Raw genomic sequence first — 15,043 nt, forward strand, 5'->3', positions numbered from 1 at the left:
AGAGGAGCCCCCCAGGGTTGGTGAAGAGAAACCAAAACCCTTGAAGGCCCCACCCAGAGTGGAAGACAGCGGTCTGGAAACCGTGGCTCCTCGTACTGTGTCAGACCATGTTGCCATTACAAAATCGGAGCCCACTGTAACGGCAGTGAGTTGGCAAACATTCATGCTGTTCCTTTGGGTGATTTGTGTTTTGATAATCATGTTTTATAACTCAGCCTAAGCCGACTTGCATGGTGCAGCCTATGTCCCATGCCCATCCCGCGAGCAATGAGCACAACGAAGAAGAGGAGGAGAAAAAAGTGTGCATGCCCGGTTTCACGGGATTGGTCAACCTGGGAAACACTTGTTTCATGAACAGCGTCATCCAATCCCTGTCCAACACCAGAGAGCTCAGGGATTACTTTCACGGTACTTTGCTGACGCTTCTTTACAGTGACATTTTTTACTTGGGAATATTGACTAGTCATTTCACCACAATGTTTTTGTCCACCAAAATTGAATGTTATTCCTTTTGGTCTCGTGTAGATCGGGGATTTGAGGCAGAAATCAACTGCAATAATCCGCTTGGAACAGGAGGCAGGCTAGCTATTGGCTTTGCTGTGCTGCTTAGGGCCCTGTGGAAAGGAACGCACCATGCCTTCCAACCCTCAAAGCTCAAGGTACCATATCGTCTCTACAAGTGTTTTGCATAGCATTGCAAAGTCAGCATCATCATTTTCTGCTTGGACCATGATATACTTAGGCAATTGTGGCCAGTAAAGCCAGTCAGTTTACTGGCTATGCCCAGCATGACGCCCAGGAGTTCATGGCTTTTTTGCTTGACGGCCTCCACGAGGACTTGAACCGCATTCAGAATAAACCGTACACGGAGACGGTGGACTCGGATGGTCGCTTGGATGAGGTAAGGAGTCTGGAAGAAAGAATGTCTTGGCTTTTTCCCCCCAAAACTCTGCATACAATTTCTGTTATGTTCTTTGAAGGTGGTGGCAGAGGAGGCTTGGCAGAGGCACAAGATGAGAAATGACTCCTTCATCGTAGACCTCTTCCAAGGCCAGTTCAAATCCAAGCTTGTCTGCCCTACATGCTCCAAGGTAATGCTATTATTGTACTTTTTATATGTATTATTTATCCCTTGAGCAGCCTTAAGATTGACTATACGCACTTAATCTTAGGATCCAAAAGGTATTCGCTCAACGTTGCATTCAGAAACACAGTCCAATTTTCTTTTAAAAAACTCCCTAGCAAAATTTCGGACACTAACCTTATCAATTAACAATCATATCACATAAGGAACACATGTAATGCCCATTTTAGGCGCAAGGGTTACAAGAATAAACCCTTTTTTTTTTGCAGTAATCAAAATATCCTCTTGTCTCATTCCTCAGGTGTCTATAACCTTTGACCCCTTCCTCTACCTGCCTGTCCCGTTGCCGCAGAAACAAAAGGTGCTTTCGGTTTTCTACTTCGCCAAAGAGCCACATAAAAAACCCATTAAGGTGAGATTAGAAATAACTATTCCAAAAAATCCCAAAAAAGGATTTTTCTTCACTACATTTTGTATGACCGTGTCAGTTCTTGGTGAGTGTGAGCAAAGAGAACTCCAGCACCGCAGAAGTCCTTGAAGCCATCTCCAGGAGTGTTAGAGTCAAGCCTGAGAACCTTCGACTGGCAGAGGTTAGATCTCCTACAACTGGGGTGTCCAAAGGGCTGTGGCCATTTTTGACCTGCAGTCCACTTTAAATTGGCCCTGGGCATATTGTAAAAATTGCTCGGTTGCACGTGACGTCCTGTCTGCTTGCTGTCGCCCTAGGTACTAGCACATAGAGGTCACACAGAGCGTATTCCTAGCAAGAAGTCTATTAAAAACAGAGTGAAAATGCCGCAGCAGCTCGCTTGCAATTATTTTAGTAATCAAGTAATCTATTGATTTTGTTTGATTAATCGAAGAAAACACTTTCTAGCCTCATTGCGTCTTTTATATATACTCTTTTTCAGTATATATATATATACATATATATATATATTTATATACATTTATGTGTTTATTTTTCTTCTCCAATCCAAGAACAATTTCAATGGTACAAGCATTTGTAAGAAAAACGGTCAGTATACATTTTTTTCTTTCCCTATTTAACTTTTTTTCTTACAAATGCCCATAGCATAGAAATTGTAATTTTACCTTGGGAGCATCACTATGTATTATATTTAAAAATGAATGCGTTAAAAAGTAAACAAACCTGTATAGCCTAAAGCAAGGTAATAAATAAAAAGAACCAAACTAAACAAAAAGACTAATGAAGAGTGATACATTATTTAACATACATAAGATATTATTTGGAGGAGTGGTGTTTGATTTTTGGACAGTCCTCACATGCCTCCAATGATTTTGAATGAAACTTTTGTTATGCTAGTCAATCATATAACAGGGTGTTCGCTACCAAAATGGACTTTTACCATGTTGTTCATGCTTGTTTGATGCTCTTATATATGCTGAATGATTTATGGTATTGTTGCATCATTGATGTAGTGCTATTGTAAAATGCCGGCTCCATGTGACAATGCAAACATTAGACGCCACATTTACTATGAATTGATTAACGTGGACCCCGACTTAAACAACTTGAAAAACTTATTCGGGTGTTACCATTTAGTGATCAATTGCACGGAATATGTACTGAACTGTGCAATCTACTAATAAAAGTATCAATAAATCAATCAAAATCACCGGCAGTGCGAGCTGCGTCACCAAAAGGCACACAGCTCTTATGGAGCTTTAGCAGTCTTGTGGAAACAATGTTAGTGTATTTTACACATTAAACAAATCATCTAAGCAAAAAAATATTGAATTAATCGAGGAATTGTTCCAGCCTTTCGCACATGCACTGCTCCAATAGAAATTTTGGCTTTAAGGTACTTTTAGAGTTGCTATATTTCCATTATAATAGGGTAAAAGTTGTTAAAAACGCAACAACAAATGCTGACAAAGGTTGTTACTGTGTTAAAACTCACTGTCTTCGAGTGGAGTCGAGTCATCAACAGAGTTTAGAGCAACCACTTTGTCAATGTACTTAAAATAAGCTGTAAAAGCATGTTCATAATTCACTTACTTTTTTAAATTCTCCATTTAACGACGAATGAGCAGTTTTCTTTCGGAAACTTACACATTGAATCTATGCGTGTGTTGTAAAAGCGTAGCAACAACATACTGTTGTAGCAACACATTGTATCTGGATACTGTTATAATCGATTGAAAACTAAACTTTGCAACAGGAAAGCAGTTAAATATAACTAAACAGTGGGACCAAATATTAACTTCACACCATTAAAACAACTAAAAAGATGATGTATAAATGACTGTCAAATGTTTGGCTTGCAACGAGAGAATAGTAGAAAAACTAAACTTCAATCTATCTATTGTCTATACCGCTTATTCCTAATAGGTCCTGATCACAGCAGTACACAGCGCTCCTTAACGTCAGTCAAATACATTACTCAAAGATGCACAAATGAGCCCAACGTTATCTTTCATGGCTTAATGCTTAATTTGTGGATCCATCCAGACGTAAAGAAACAATGTGCCGCCATACTTTTGTACCTTTACTCCTTGTGAGTGTAAAAGAAAGTGTGGTCGACATGATAACATTCCCCTTTGGTGATGATAAATATTTGAAAATCTTGAGAAAAGTATTTCCTTTTAAGAGTGTATGATAACATGGACCCACTAAGTCACATTCCCATTTTTTTCATGATATCTGGCTTGTATATTTGTAACATTTCAAAGTATGCTAAATTCTGCACTGCTTCGCCATCTCAAATTTCAGTTGCAGCTCAGCAACACAATTATCTGCTCATCAAAGCAATATGACTTAGGGCTGAGCGATATATCGATATACGCGATTTATCGCGGGTTTGTCTCTGTGCGATATAGAAAATGACTATATCGTGATATTCGAGTATACGTGACCTTCTATTGCTCGGCTGTCGAGAGCCTGCTGACGTACTGCATAACAGTGTGGTACGCCAGCTGCACTGAAGCAGACAAACAGGCGATTCGGAGGGTCATAAAGTCGGCACAAAAAATCATCGGCTGTCCCCTGCCCTCCCTGAAGGACTTACACAACTCCCGTTGCCTCGACAGAGCAAAAAACATTACCAAGGACAGCACACACCCTGGCTTCCATCTGTTCGACTTGCTACCATCAGGCAGGCGCTACAGGTGCATCAGAGCCAGAACAAAGAGGCTCAGAGACAGCTTCTTTCCCAAAGCTGTCACCATCTTGAACTCTAACTTATAATAATGATAATTCACCCCTATACAATATCATGCCCTAATACCCTACTGTGCAATACTACCCTTCGAGTGCAATACGTCCGTCATTGATTATTTATTACTTCGGTACTCCTGTCTTGCTATGTATATTGTACAGTATTTGTATTTTGTACTTCTATAGTGTTTTGTATATTGTACAGAATTGCTTATTATTTTTATTGGATAGTAGTCTGTTTATTTCAATTGTTAGTTTTTCCTTTATTATCTCTTATGTCATTTATTTCACCCCATATTTGTTCCCACTACCGCACCTTAAGTTGGAGTTTTTAATCTCGTTATATGCAAATATAATGACAATAAAGTTCATTCTATTCTATTCTATTCTATTCTGCGATCTCACTCAGTTGCTTTTAGCTGCGGGCATTACACTACAGGCTCTTCCCACTCCTGGTGTCTCCTTCTCACAAACAGTAAGCGTAGGTTCTTACACACGTCACATACGTATACGCCCTCACTGAGCAGAGAGGTAGCAGCATGGGTAATGTTAGCTGTGATGCTAGTGAAGCAGTGCGAGTGGTAATACGAGAGAGAGAAGGTGCGAATCTGGTAACAAATGAAGGAAGAATCAATTCCCAAGAAAAACAGCACGGGGTCCATCGTCTGGCGGTGGTTAGGCTTCAAGCGGGAAGATAAATAATAGACAACTTTAATTTGTCAAGCGTGGGGCACAAGCGTTGCTACCAAAAGTAGCATTACTGCTAATATCTAGCATCATTTGAAAAGTCACCTGCTAATAACTGTTAAATAAATACAGTTTTGGTCAATTGACTTAGTTGTGATTTCCTTCTCTGCATGTAAGTTTAAAATGAGCATATATTAATGCAGTATGAACAATAATGTTTCAATGTAGACACATAGAATCATCATACTGCTGTGATTATATGCATCAAGTGTTCATTCAAAACTAAGGCAAAATATCGAGATATATATATCGAGATATTAAAAAAAGGCCATATCACCCAGCCCTAATATGAATGTTTGGACACCCTTGTCTTGCTTTATTCAATGTTGAGTCTGTGTGATGGCTGTCTACTTGTCTACGCTTGTACAAAGCTAGTTGTCTTTTGACTCAGGTGGCCAAAAACAGCTTCCAGCGCATGTTTCTGCCCTCCCATTCACTGGACACTGTGTCGCCATCGGACACGTTGTTCTGCTTCGAGGTGCTTTCCAAAGATCTGGCGAAGGAGAAAGTTTTTTTACTCCGAGTGCAGCAGGTAACACAGGCAAACTTTGATTAAAAGATGACCTTCTGCGTCAAACGATCATAAATCTGATCTTGGTTTGTCGTCTCACAGAGACTTCAAGTCCCCAATATCCCCATCTCAAAGTGTGCCTCCTGCCTTAAGCCTCCAGTGTCTGAGGAAGACAAGCTGAAGCGATGCACTCGCTGCTATTGTGTGGGCTACTGCAATCAGTGAGTTGTGTGGCACATCATGCCATTAATGTCCCTTAACATTGACTTTTTCCTAATCCTGTTGTTGACTTGCTCATTCTTTATCATCCCAGACAGTGTCAGAGGACACACTGGCCCAATCACAAAGGTGTGTGTCGACCCAACACTGAATATGTGGGTCTGCCTTTCCTGGTTAGCGTACCAGAGTCCCGACTGTCATACAGCCGCCTCACTCAACTCCTGCATGGTTACTCCAGGTACATACAAAATGCTGTTTACCAAGTTACTCTCAAAAGTGCTTTCATTCACTTGTAATTTGCAACACAAAATGCAGGTGTCTGTTGGGATGCATCTTACACATCCATGCATTTTTATTTGCTTCATTATTTAGCAAATTTATAAAGGCTGTGTAATAATTTGATCGAATTTACAAGTGATGGGTAAATGACGCCTCACTGAGTGTATGGCACTCTCACTCCCTGAATCGACAATGCACCGACACTGATTGTGTTTTTCAGCTGTCACTACGGACCTGCAAATACAATTATTTGTTTATTAAGATCCCTATTTGCTTCTGCAATAGTAATAGCTGTTCTTCCTGGGGTGTAAAATTTTAAAAAATGCTTTGATACATGTACAGCATTACGACAAAAGGGAATACACACACCATCCATTCATCCATTTTCTACCGCTTATTCCCTTTGGAGTCCCGGGGGCCGCTGGTGCCTATCTCAGCTACAATCAGGCGGAAGGTGGGGTACACCCTGGACAAGTCGCCACTTCATCGCAGTACACACACACACACACACACACATATATGACAATACAACCATCTTCAAAATGAACTACTTATAATACGATAACCTAATAGGCATTCAATTGTGAGAAAAGTCGAACCCCTAACGAAAAGGTAGAGATTATATGCATGCAGTCAAGTTGGAAATCAAAAAGAAAGTTATACGGTTACTCTAATGTAAATATGCAAATTCTTAATCTTTTACAAAAAAAAATACTAATTCAATTCCATAAATTTGAAAATGTTGCAAAATAAAGCAAATAAATAGAAAGGAAATATTGGCACTGTCCAATCAAAATGACACTTCAGGTGGTCTCCCTTTTTAAAATTCTATTCTATTATTATAATTTTATTAAATTAATGATAAAGACATTAACTAAATCTACTCTTCCGACTTCACTTAGTACGAGTTATTACTTGTGAGCCGATAGAAGTCATCTTCCACACCAGTTTTATTGGTCACAATTTTTTTCTCAAAGTGATACACACATCAAGCATCAATACTTCAGTATCATTCGACTCTTCACCAGATTCTACTAACATGACATCTTCCCTCTGCAGGTTTTCTGTCAACGTATTTCAGCCTCCTTTCCAGTCAGGCAGGACATCCCCTGAACCATCTCCCATTCTGTCCATGCCACCAGCAGGCTCTCTGTGCTCAGGAGATGAGGCCACAGGTGGTAGTTGTAGTACTGTTGAAGCGAGTGACTGTGGCCCAGAGTGTGTCACTCCAATGCAGGACTCTCTGACGGAGCACATCCAGACCCCAGCCTCTGGGGACTCTGCTACCCTTACGTCCTCCAAAACATCTCTCTCAACCACACAGACGTCAGACTCCGGATTCTGTGAGTCCATCTCCTCTACTTCCTGCTGCTCTCTGGAAACCCATGTTGAAAAAGAAACATCGTGTGAGAAAGCAGTACGGCCAGAAGGTAATGGATTTCTGAATATTTTTGTTCAATAGATCTGCATTGACTTTGTTGTCTCATCGTCTTTGTTTCCTTTTTCAGCTGCAGTAACAGGGTATCAACAACCTAGTGGGACCTCCCCAGGGCACACGGGTCAGTTCCACATAGCTGTGCTGGATTCAAACAACAAGGAGCAAAGGCTGGATGAAAAAGGTAGAAACCTAGCTTCAACAGTCTAGAACAGGGGTGCCCATTACGTTGATCGCGAGCTACTGGTCGATCGCCAGCCAGGCATGAAAAGAATAGACCTAAAAATAAGCGATCATCAATCTTCACCAAGACGTCACTTTCGCCACTTGATTGACATTCACAGCACCTGAGGGTCTTCTGAGATGACGCTGGCTGCTTGGAGCTCATTATTAAGAAAAAATGACCGACAAGAAGGCGAGAAACACTTTATTTTAACAGACTCTCACGCCATCAAAATTCTAAAGACCGACTGCAGAGTTCCTATCTTCACAATAAAAGTGCTGCTTCATCCTACATGCGCTAACAAAATAAGAGTCTCGAAAGCTAGCGCACACAAGCTAGCAAGCTACTGAGTTTGCCGCCAATGTATTTCTTGTAAAATGTATAAAGACGAGTTTTGAAGCTGGACAAATAAGATGCCAAAAACAACCACTTTCATGTGGTATTGGACAGAAAGGAGGACTTGATTCTCCTACATTTGAAAATGTGGACGTTATCAGCACTACTGTCAGATTCCAATCAATGCAAGTCATCAGAATCAGGTACTGCACCAACTTATAATTTTGTGTGTGTGTGTGTGTGTGTGGGCCCAGCCTACAGAGTGTTGTGATGCGTCTAGTGCAGTAGTTAGAGGGAAGATTGCATGTCTACTTCCCACCTGCTTGCTAACCTCTCACTTACAGACACTGCCACTGGCTAGCCCTTGTGGTGAACAGAGAAGCAGTCTTGTGCGTCAGTCTTCTCCTGCCAATACGCAGCTTCTCCTTCACCAAGTCTCCTGTCAGGCATCCACGTGGCCACACACGGTAACTAGGGCACCGCGGCCCAAGGCAAACGTGGCAGGGGATCTCGGAGCTGCAGTGGTCCCCAGAGGTGTGATGCGCAGGCCCACGTTGTGGACACGCCCTGGCATCACCCAACCACTTGTGGGTTAGTCTGGAAAGACAAAAGGCGAGGGGACTACACCCTGAGAAAATACTTGGGCTCCTTAAAAAGGAGCCCAAGAAAAGTGCTATACAAGTACAACCCATTTACCATTACTTTATTGAAGCATGTGCTGGTAGGCACACCATAGGCGGTCCTCGGACAAACAGGAGCTCCGGCAGCTTTCTGCAGCTGTGAGGAGGTGCCGGTCGTCCTGGGTTTCCCTTACCACCGGATACAGCTCCTCACAGCGAAGAAGTGATGTTTGAGTCTGCGCGTCTCCCTCGTTGAAAAAGACCTCAACGACAGAGTGGGCGGATGATGGTTGCATAGAAGCTCCACAACGGTCACAAAGGCTGAAGAAGGCTGCAGCAAAGATGGGTCATAATTGTCTTGGTCTCCATGCCATTGGACCCTGGCCTTCTCTTTGCCAAGGACAGTGTGATGGCTGTCTGTACACCAGTCTTCCCACTTTAAAGGGGAACATTATCACAATTTCAAAAGGGTTACAAACACTAAAAATCAGTTCCAAGGGGCTTGTTTTATTTTTCGAAGTTTTTTTCAAAATTTTACACCTCCCGGAATATCCCTAAAAAAAAAATTTAAAGTGCTTGATTTTCGCCATTTGTCCGTTTCCCTGTGACGTTATACAGTGCTGCCAATACAAACAACATGGCGGTTACCACAACAAGATATAGCGACATTAGCTCGGATTCAGACTCGGATTTCAGCGGCTTAAGCAATTCAACAGATTACGCATGTATTGAAACAGATGGTCGGAGTATGGAGGCAGATAGCGAAAACGAAATTGAAGAAGAAACTGAAGCTATTGACGCTATTCGGCCATAGCATGGGTGTACCTAATGAAGTGGCCCATAGCATGGCTGCCTTATTAGCATCGCCGGTAAAATGTGCGGACCAAACGATCAGGACTTTCGCGTCTTGTGACACTGGAGCAACTTAAATCCGTCGATTGGTAAGTGTTTGTTTCGCATTAAATGTGGGTATCTAGTTTTAAATGTACATACAGCTAGCGTAAATAGCATGTTAGCATCGATTAGCGTAGCATGTTAGCATCGATTAGCTTGCAGTCAGGCTGCGACCAAATATGTCTGACATCAAATAAGTCAACATCAACAAAACTCACCTTTGTGATTTTGTTGACTTAATGGTTGCAAATGCATCTGCAGGTTATCCATACATCTCTGTGCCATGTCTGTCTTAGCATCGCCGGTCAAATGTGAAGACACTCTGGCATATTCAATGGGGGTCTGGCAGCAGATTTCTTGCCAGTGGTGCAACTTGAATCCCTCCCTGTTAGTGTTGTTACACCCTCCGACAACACACCGACGAGGCATGATGTCTCCAAGGTTCCAAAAAATAGTCGAAAAAATTGAAAATAACAGAGCTGAGACCCGGTGTATGTAATGTGAAAATGGCGGGTGTATTACCTCGGTGACGTCACGTTCTGACGTCATCGCTAAAAGACCGATAAACAGAAAGGCGTTTAATTCGCCAAAATTCACCCATTTAGAGTTCGGAAATCGGTTAAAAAAATACATGGTCTTTTTTCTGCAACATCAAGGTATATATTGACGCTTGCACAGGTTTGGTGATAATGTTCCCCTTTAAAAGATTTCACGCACAGGCCATCTCCTGAAGGCAATCCCACCAACAGGAGGATAATCATACTCGTTGCGGGTGATCGCCAACGACGATTCTTGTCTTCATGAAATAAATGGATCTATATGTGTTAAACATGCTTGTATTATCATTCAACACCTTTAACTTGTTAACAAAAACGTATCTTTCATAAATAAATATAAATTATATATATGAATGAGGAATATCCCCTCGACTTGATCAATTGAAAAGTAGCTCGCCTGCAGAAAAAGTGTGGGCACCCCTGGTCTAGAATGTGTCTGCACCTTTCCGTAGTTTATTTCCCTCGCTAACACAATCTCCTCTGCAGAAGACATGGTGCTCGACCTGCCGGAAGACGCCACTCTGGAGCTAGTGTGGAAGAACAACGAGCGTCTGAAAGAGTACGTGCTGGTGAGTTCCAAGGAGTTGGAATACGAGGAAGATCCAGGATCTTTGAGTGAGACGGCCCGGGCGGGACATTTCACACTGGAGCAGTGCCTCAACCTCTTCACCAGGCCAGAAGTGCTGGCTCCAGAAGAGGCATGGTAGGGCTCTTCATAATGTCATTACCTCAATGATGTGTGTCATATCATGTCTTCTAAAGGTATCAATCAACACTGTTTACTGTTCACTTATTGCGGTCTCACTGCATCACAGATTTTAAAGTATTGTTTATTATTAAGAGATTTTAGTACCTTTTAAAGTTTTACGTTAAATTTCTGTAGGATTTTAGAGTCTATGAAATGTTTGAAGAACATAAGAAGTGTTGATAAGTTTGTGCGAAAGCTGTGTGGAGACATTACATGCATATTTCAAATCTTGAGTACCTTCAAGGTAAAAAAGCACTACAAGTATAAACCATTTATTTCATATACAATGGTACATCTATTTACGAGCTTAATTCTTTTTTTGACGGCTCTCTTAACTCAAAATACTTGTATCCCAAATTAATGTCTCCCACGCTCCCCCAAAACAGCACTATTTTAATATATTACATACCTTTTTAAATAGAAAAAAAAAATTCTGATAAGAAATATATTGTAGTGCAGCACAGGGGTTAGTGCATGTGCCTCACAATATGAAGGTCCTGAGTAGTCCTGAGTTCAATCCCGGGCTCGGGATATTTCTGTGTGGAGTTTGCATGTTCTCCCCGTGACTGTGTGGGTTCCCTCCAGATACTCCGGCTTCCTCCCACCGCCAAAAACGTGCACCTGGGGATAGGTTGATTGGTAACACTAAAATTGGCCCTAGTGTGTGAATGTGAGTGTGAATTTTGTCTGTCTATCTGTGTTGGCCCTGTGATGAGGTAGCGACTTGTCCAGGGTGTACCTCGCTTTCTGCCCAAATGAAGCTGAGATAGGCTCCAGCACCCACCTGCGAACCCAAAAGGGACAAGCAGAAGAAAATTGATGGATGGAAATATATTGTATAAAACCATTTTAATAGAATGTTCTTCTAAGAGCTACTATTATTTTATGAAGTAATGCAGTAATAATTTACCTTGGAGAGTGAATTTCCACGGTATGTCCTTCCAGCCGCTTCTTCGTCAAACACCATTAGCAGCTTTTCTGTTTTTATGGATACATGTTCTCCGTTTACATATTATTTCAACATGCTTGTCTTGCGTTAGACTTACACACTGAAATTTACTTTTTTTTTCTCCAATTTAATGACTATAATCCACTTCATCTTCGCAGCACTGTCCTTTACACTCTCTTGCTTTCGTCCAATGGTTGGACAAATTTAAATTATGGTATGTCAATCAGTAGTGATAAGCTAATGCTAGCAAGTAAGATGGGATGTTTTGAGAGGATCTTACAGGGTTTACTGTGGCATTTGCTGGGCCAACTAATGGTGGGGATGCTTGCAACTAAAAGCATAACAATTAGCAGATAGACCGCTCTTATCGCAAAACACTCAAATTTTGAGGCACTTGAGTTGAGGTACCACTGTAGATTATAAAGAAAACACCACTTGTTTTGTGCACATATCAACATTATGTCGTGTCGATTCACAACAGCTGTTATCCACAGGACATTTTACACCTGACGCAAGTCTTGATTCATGCTTCTTATAGGCTAAAAAACAACTGTGTCCTTCATGTGCAAGCACTTATGTGACAGAGACATGGACATTTTGTTGATTTGTTTTGTATTTTCCTTCTTCCGGAGCTTTTTGGCTTCATATGTACCGTATTTTATGCACTATAAGGCGCATAGAATAGAGCAGTGGTTCTCAAATGGGGTACGAGTACCCCTGGGGGTACTTGAAGGTATGCCAAGGGGTACGTGAGACTTTTTTTTTTAAATATTCTAAAAATAGCAACAATTTAAAAATCCTTTATAAATATATGTAGGGAATAATACTTCAACAAAATATGAATGTAAGTTCATAAAGTGTGAAAAGAAATGCAACAATGCAATATTCAGTGTTGACAGATTTTTTGTGGACATGTTCCATAAATATTGATGTTAAAAGATTTATTTTTTTGTGAAGAAATGTTTAGAATGAAGTTGATGAATCCAGATGGATCTCTATTACAATCCCCAAAGAGGGCACTTTAAGTTGATGATTACTTCTATGTGTGGAAATCTTTATTTATAATTGAATCACTTGTTTATTTTTCAACAAGTTTTTAGTTATTTTCATGTCTTTTTTTCCAAATAGTTCAAGAAAGACCACTACAAATGAGCAATATTTTGCACTGTTACACAATTTAATCAATCAGAAACTGATGACATAGGGCTTTATTTGACTTCTTTATCTCTTTTTTTCAACCAAAAATCCGTTGCTCTGATTAGGGGGCACTTGAATTAAAAACAATGTTCACAGGGGGTACATCATTGAAAAAAGGTTGAGAACCACAGAAATAGACGCTACCGCAGAGGCTGGGGTTACGTTATGCATCCATTAGATGGAGCTGTGCTAAAGGGAATGTCAACAAAACAATCAGACAGGTCAGTCAAACTTTATTAATAGATTACAAACCAATGTTCTGACAACTCTGTTCACTCCCAAAATGAATAAACAGCTGTTTTATTTTTTTTTTGCCAAGGTAAAGTCAATTACTTGGTATTTCGTTTATCTTTTAACAACAGCAAGGTATAACATGTAGTGCAACATTTATATCACATAGTGGAGGGTAACTTTTCCTTGATTCAATAAACACGTAAAAAAACAATCTAATACTGTTACGGTAAATCAAACGTTAGTGCAATCACAATATAGTAACACTCGAAATATTGCCATTTAATAATATATCAATACCTCAACGTTGCTCGAACGTTAATGTCACACAACACAAAGTAAACGTAAAACTCACTTTATGAAGTTATTCCTTATCCACGAATCTTTCGAATTCTTCTTCTTCAGTGTCCGAATTAAACACTTGGGCAAATACGGCATCCAACGGAGTCGTCATTAATCGAGTTAGTGTCGCTGCTGTTTAGCAGTTGAGTGACAATTCTTGCCTTCCTGAAAGCTCGGACCACAGTTGAGACTGATATATCAGCCCAGGCAATTATGGTCCACTGGCAGATAGTGGAATGGCACGCCTCGCGCAGTCATATATCCCAATCCAATCCAATCCACTTTATTTATATTGCACATTTAAACAACAATAACGTTTCCAAAGTGCTGCACAGCCATGTTAAAAACAATATTATGCTCCACCAATGACTGAATAAAACAAAAAATGAATAAAAATAAAAACAATATAAAAACAAATATGATTAAAAACTATTTTAAAGGGTAAAATCAATTAAAACAGTAAAATAAAAATCAAAGTGTATAAAAAACACAGAGGACAGAGGACCACACAACTCACGTAGTGTTAAAAGCCAAAGAATAAAAGTGGGTCTTAAGACGAGACTTAAAACACTCCACTGTGGAAGCAGTTTGAACATGGAGGGCCAGAGTGTTCCAGAGCTTAGGGCCGACCACAGAGAAGGCCCTGTCTCCCCTGGTCTTAAGTCTGGTCTTGGGCACCACGAGCTTGAACTGGCTCTAGGACCTCAGAGCGCGTGCAGGAATGTAAATTTGGATGAGGTCCGAGATATATTGAGGTGTCAGTCCATGTAAAGATTTAAAAACAAGCAGCAATGTTTTAAAATCAATTCTAAAATGAACAGGGAGCCAGTGCAAACTCTGAAGAATTGGGGTTATATGCTGGCGTTTCCTGGCCCCTGTTAAAAGTCGTGTTGCCGCGTTCTGGACTAACTGCAACCGGGAGAGAGCTTTTTGGCTAATGCCAGCATAAAGTGCATTGCAGTACTCCAGGCCAATTGAAATAAAAGCATGCACGACTTGTTCAAAAAGGTTAAAAGATAAAAACGGTTTAACCTTTACTAAAAGACGAAGGTGATAAAAACACAATTTTAAAACACCATTGACTTGTTTAAAATCGCTGTCTACGGGGGAAAATGAAGTCGGCGGCTGCTTACCATAGTTGTGAGGCCTGTTGCGGCTCAATATTGGTCCACATATAAGGCGCGCCGGATTATAAAATGCACTGTCAGCTTTTGAGAAATTTAGAGGTTTCTAGGTGCGCCTTATAGTGCGGAAAATACAATAATCTGCATGATGCCCTTTTTCTCCAACCCAAAGGTACTGTCCAAAGTGCCAGCAGCACCGCGAGGCCTCCAAGCAACTGCTGCTGTGGCGTCTTCCCAACATCTTGATCATCCAGCTCAAACGCTTCAGCTTCCGGAACTTCATCTGGAGGGACAAGATCAACGACATGGTGGACTTTCCTGTCAGGTGAACGATTGAATGGACACTTGATATGGTGCATGCAATAC

At 40.9% G+C, this 15,043-nt stretch overlaps 1 protein-coding gene across 6 annotated transcripts in view; it reads left to right on the top strand.

Annotated features, from left to right (window-relative positions):
• Window positions 1–15,043, top strand: part of usp19 (ubiquitin specific peptidase 19) — a 66,122-nt gene that overhangs the window by 38,086 nt on the left and 12,993 nt on the right. For all 6 annotated transcript variants that reach the window (XM_061904878.1, XM_061904879.1, XM_061904881.1 and 3 more), the window contains 14 exons: window positions 1–145; window positions 216–408; window positions 526–659; window positions 743–901; window positions 981–1,091; window positions 1,386–1,496; window positions 1,573–1,674; window positions 5,404–5,544; window positions 5,626–5,744; window positions 5,837–5,980; window positions 7,081–7,451; window positions 7,530–7,640; window positions 10,573–10,789; window positions 14,850–15,002. The exon at window positions 1–145 is cut by the window's left edge. In XM_061904878.1, coding sequence (XP_061760862.1) covers window positions 1–145; window positions 216–408; window positions 526–659; window positions 743–901; window positions 981–1,091; window positions 1,386–1,496; window positions 1,573–1,674; window positions 5,404–5,544; window positions 5,626–5,744; window positions 5,837–5,980; window positions 7,081–7,451; window positions 7,530–7,640; window positions 10,573–10,789; window positions 14,850–15,002 — 2,211 coding nt within the window. The remainder of the gene's footprint in view (window positions 146–215; window positions 409–525; window positions 660–742; window positions 902–980; window positions 1,092–1,385; window positions 1,497–1,572; window positions 1,675–5,403; window positions 5,545–5,625; window positions 5,745–5,836; window positions 5,981–7,080; window positions 7,452–7,529; window positions 7,641–10,572; window positions 10,790–14,849; window positions 15,003–15,043) is intronic.

This window comes from Nerophis ophidion, linkage group LG06, assembly GCF_033978795.1.
Source record: "Nerophis ophidion isolate RoL-2023_Sa linkage group LG06, RoL_Noph_v1.0, whole genome shotgun sequence".
Classification (NCBI taxonomy): Eukaryota; Metazoa; Chordata; class Actinopteri; order Syngnathiformes; family Syngnathidae; genus Nerophis; species Nerophis ophidion.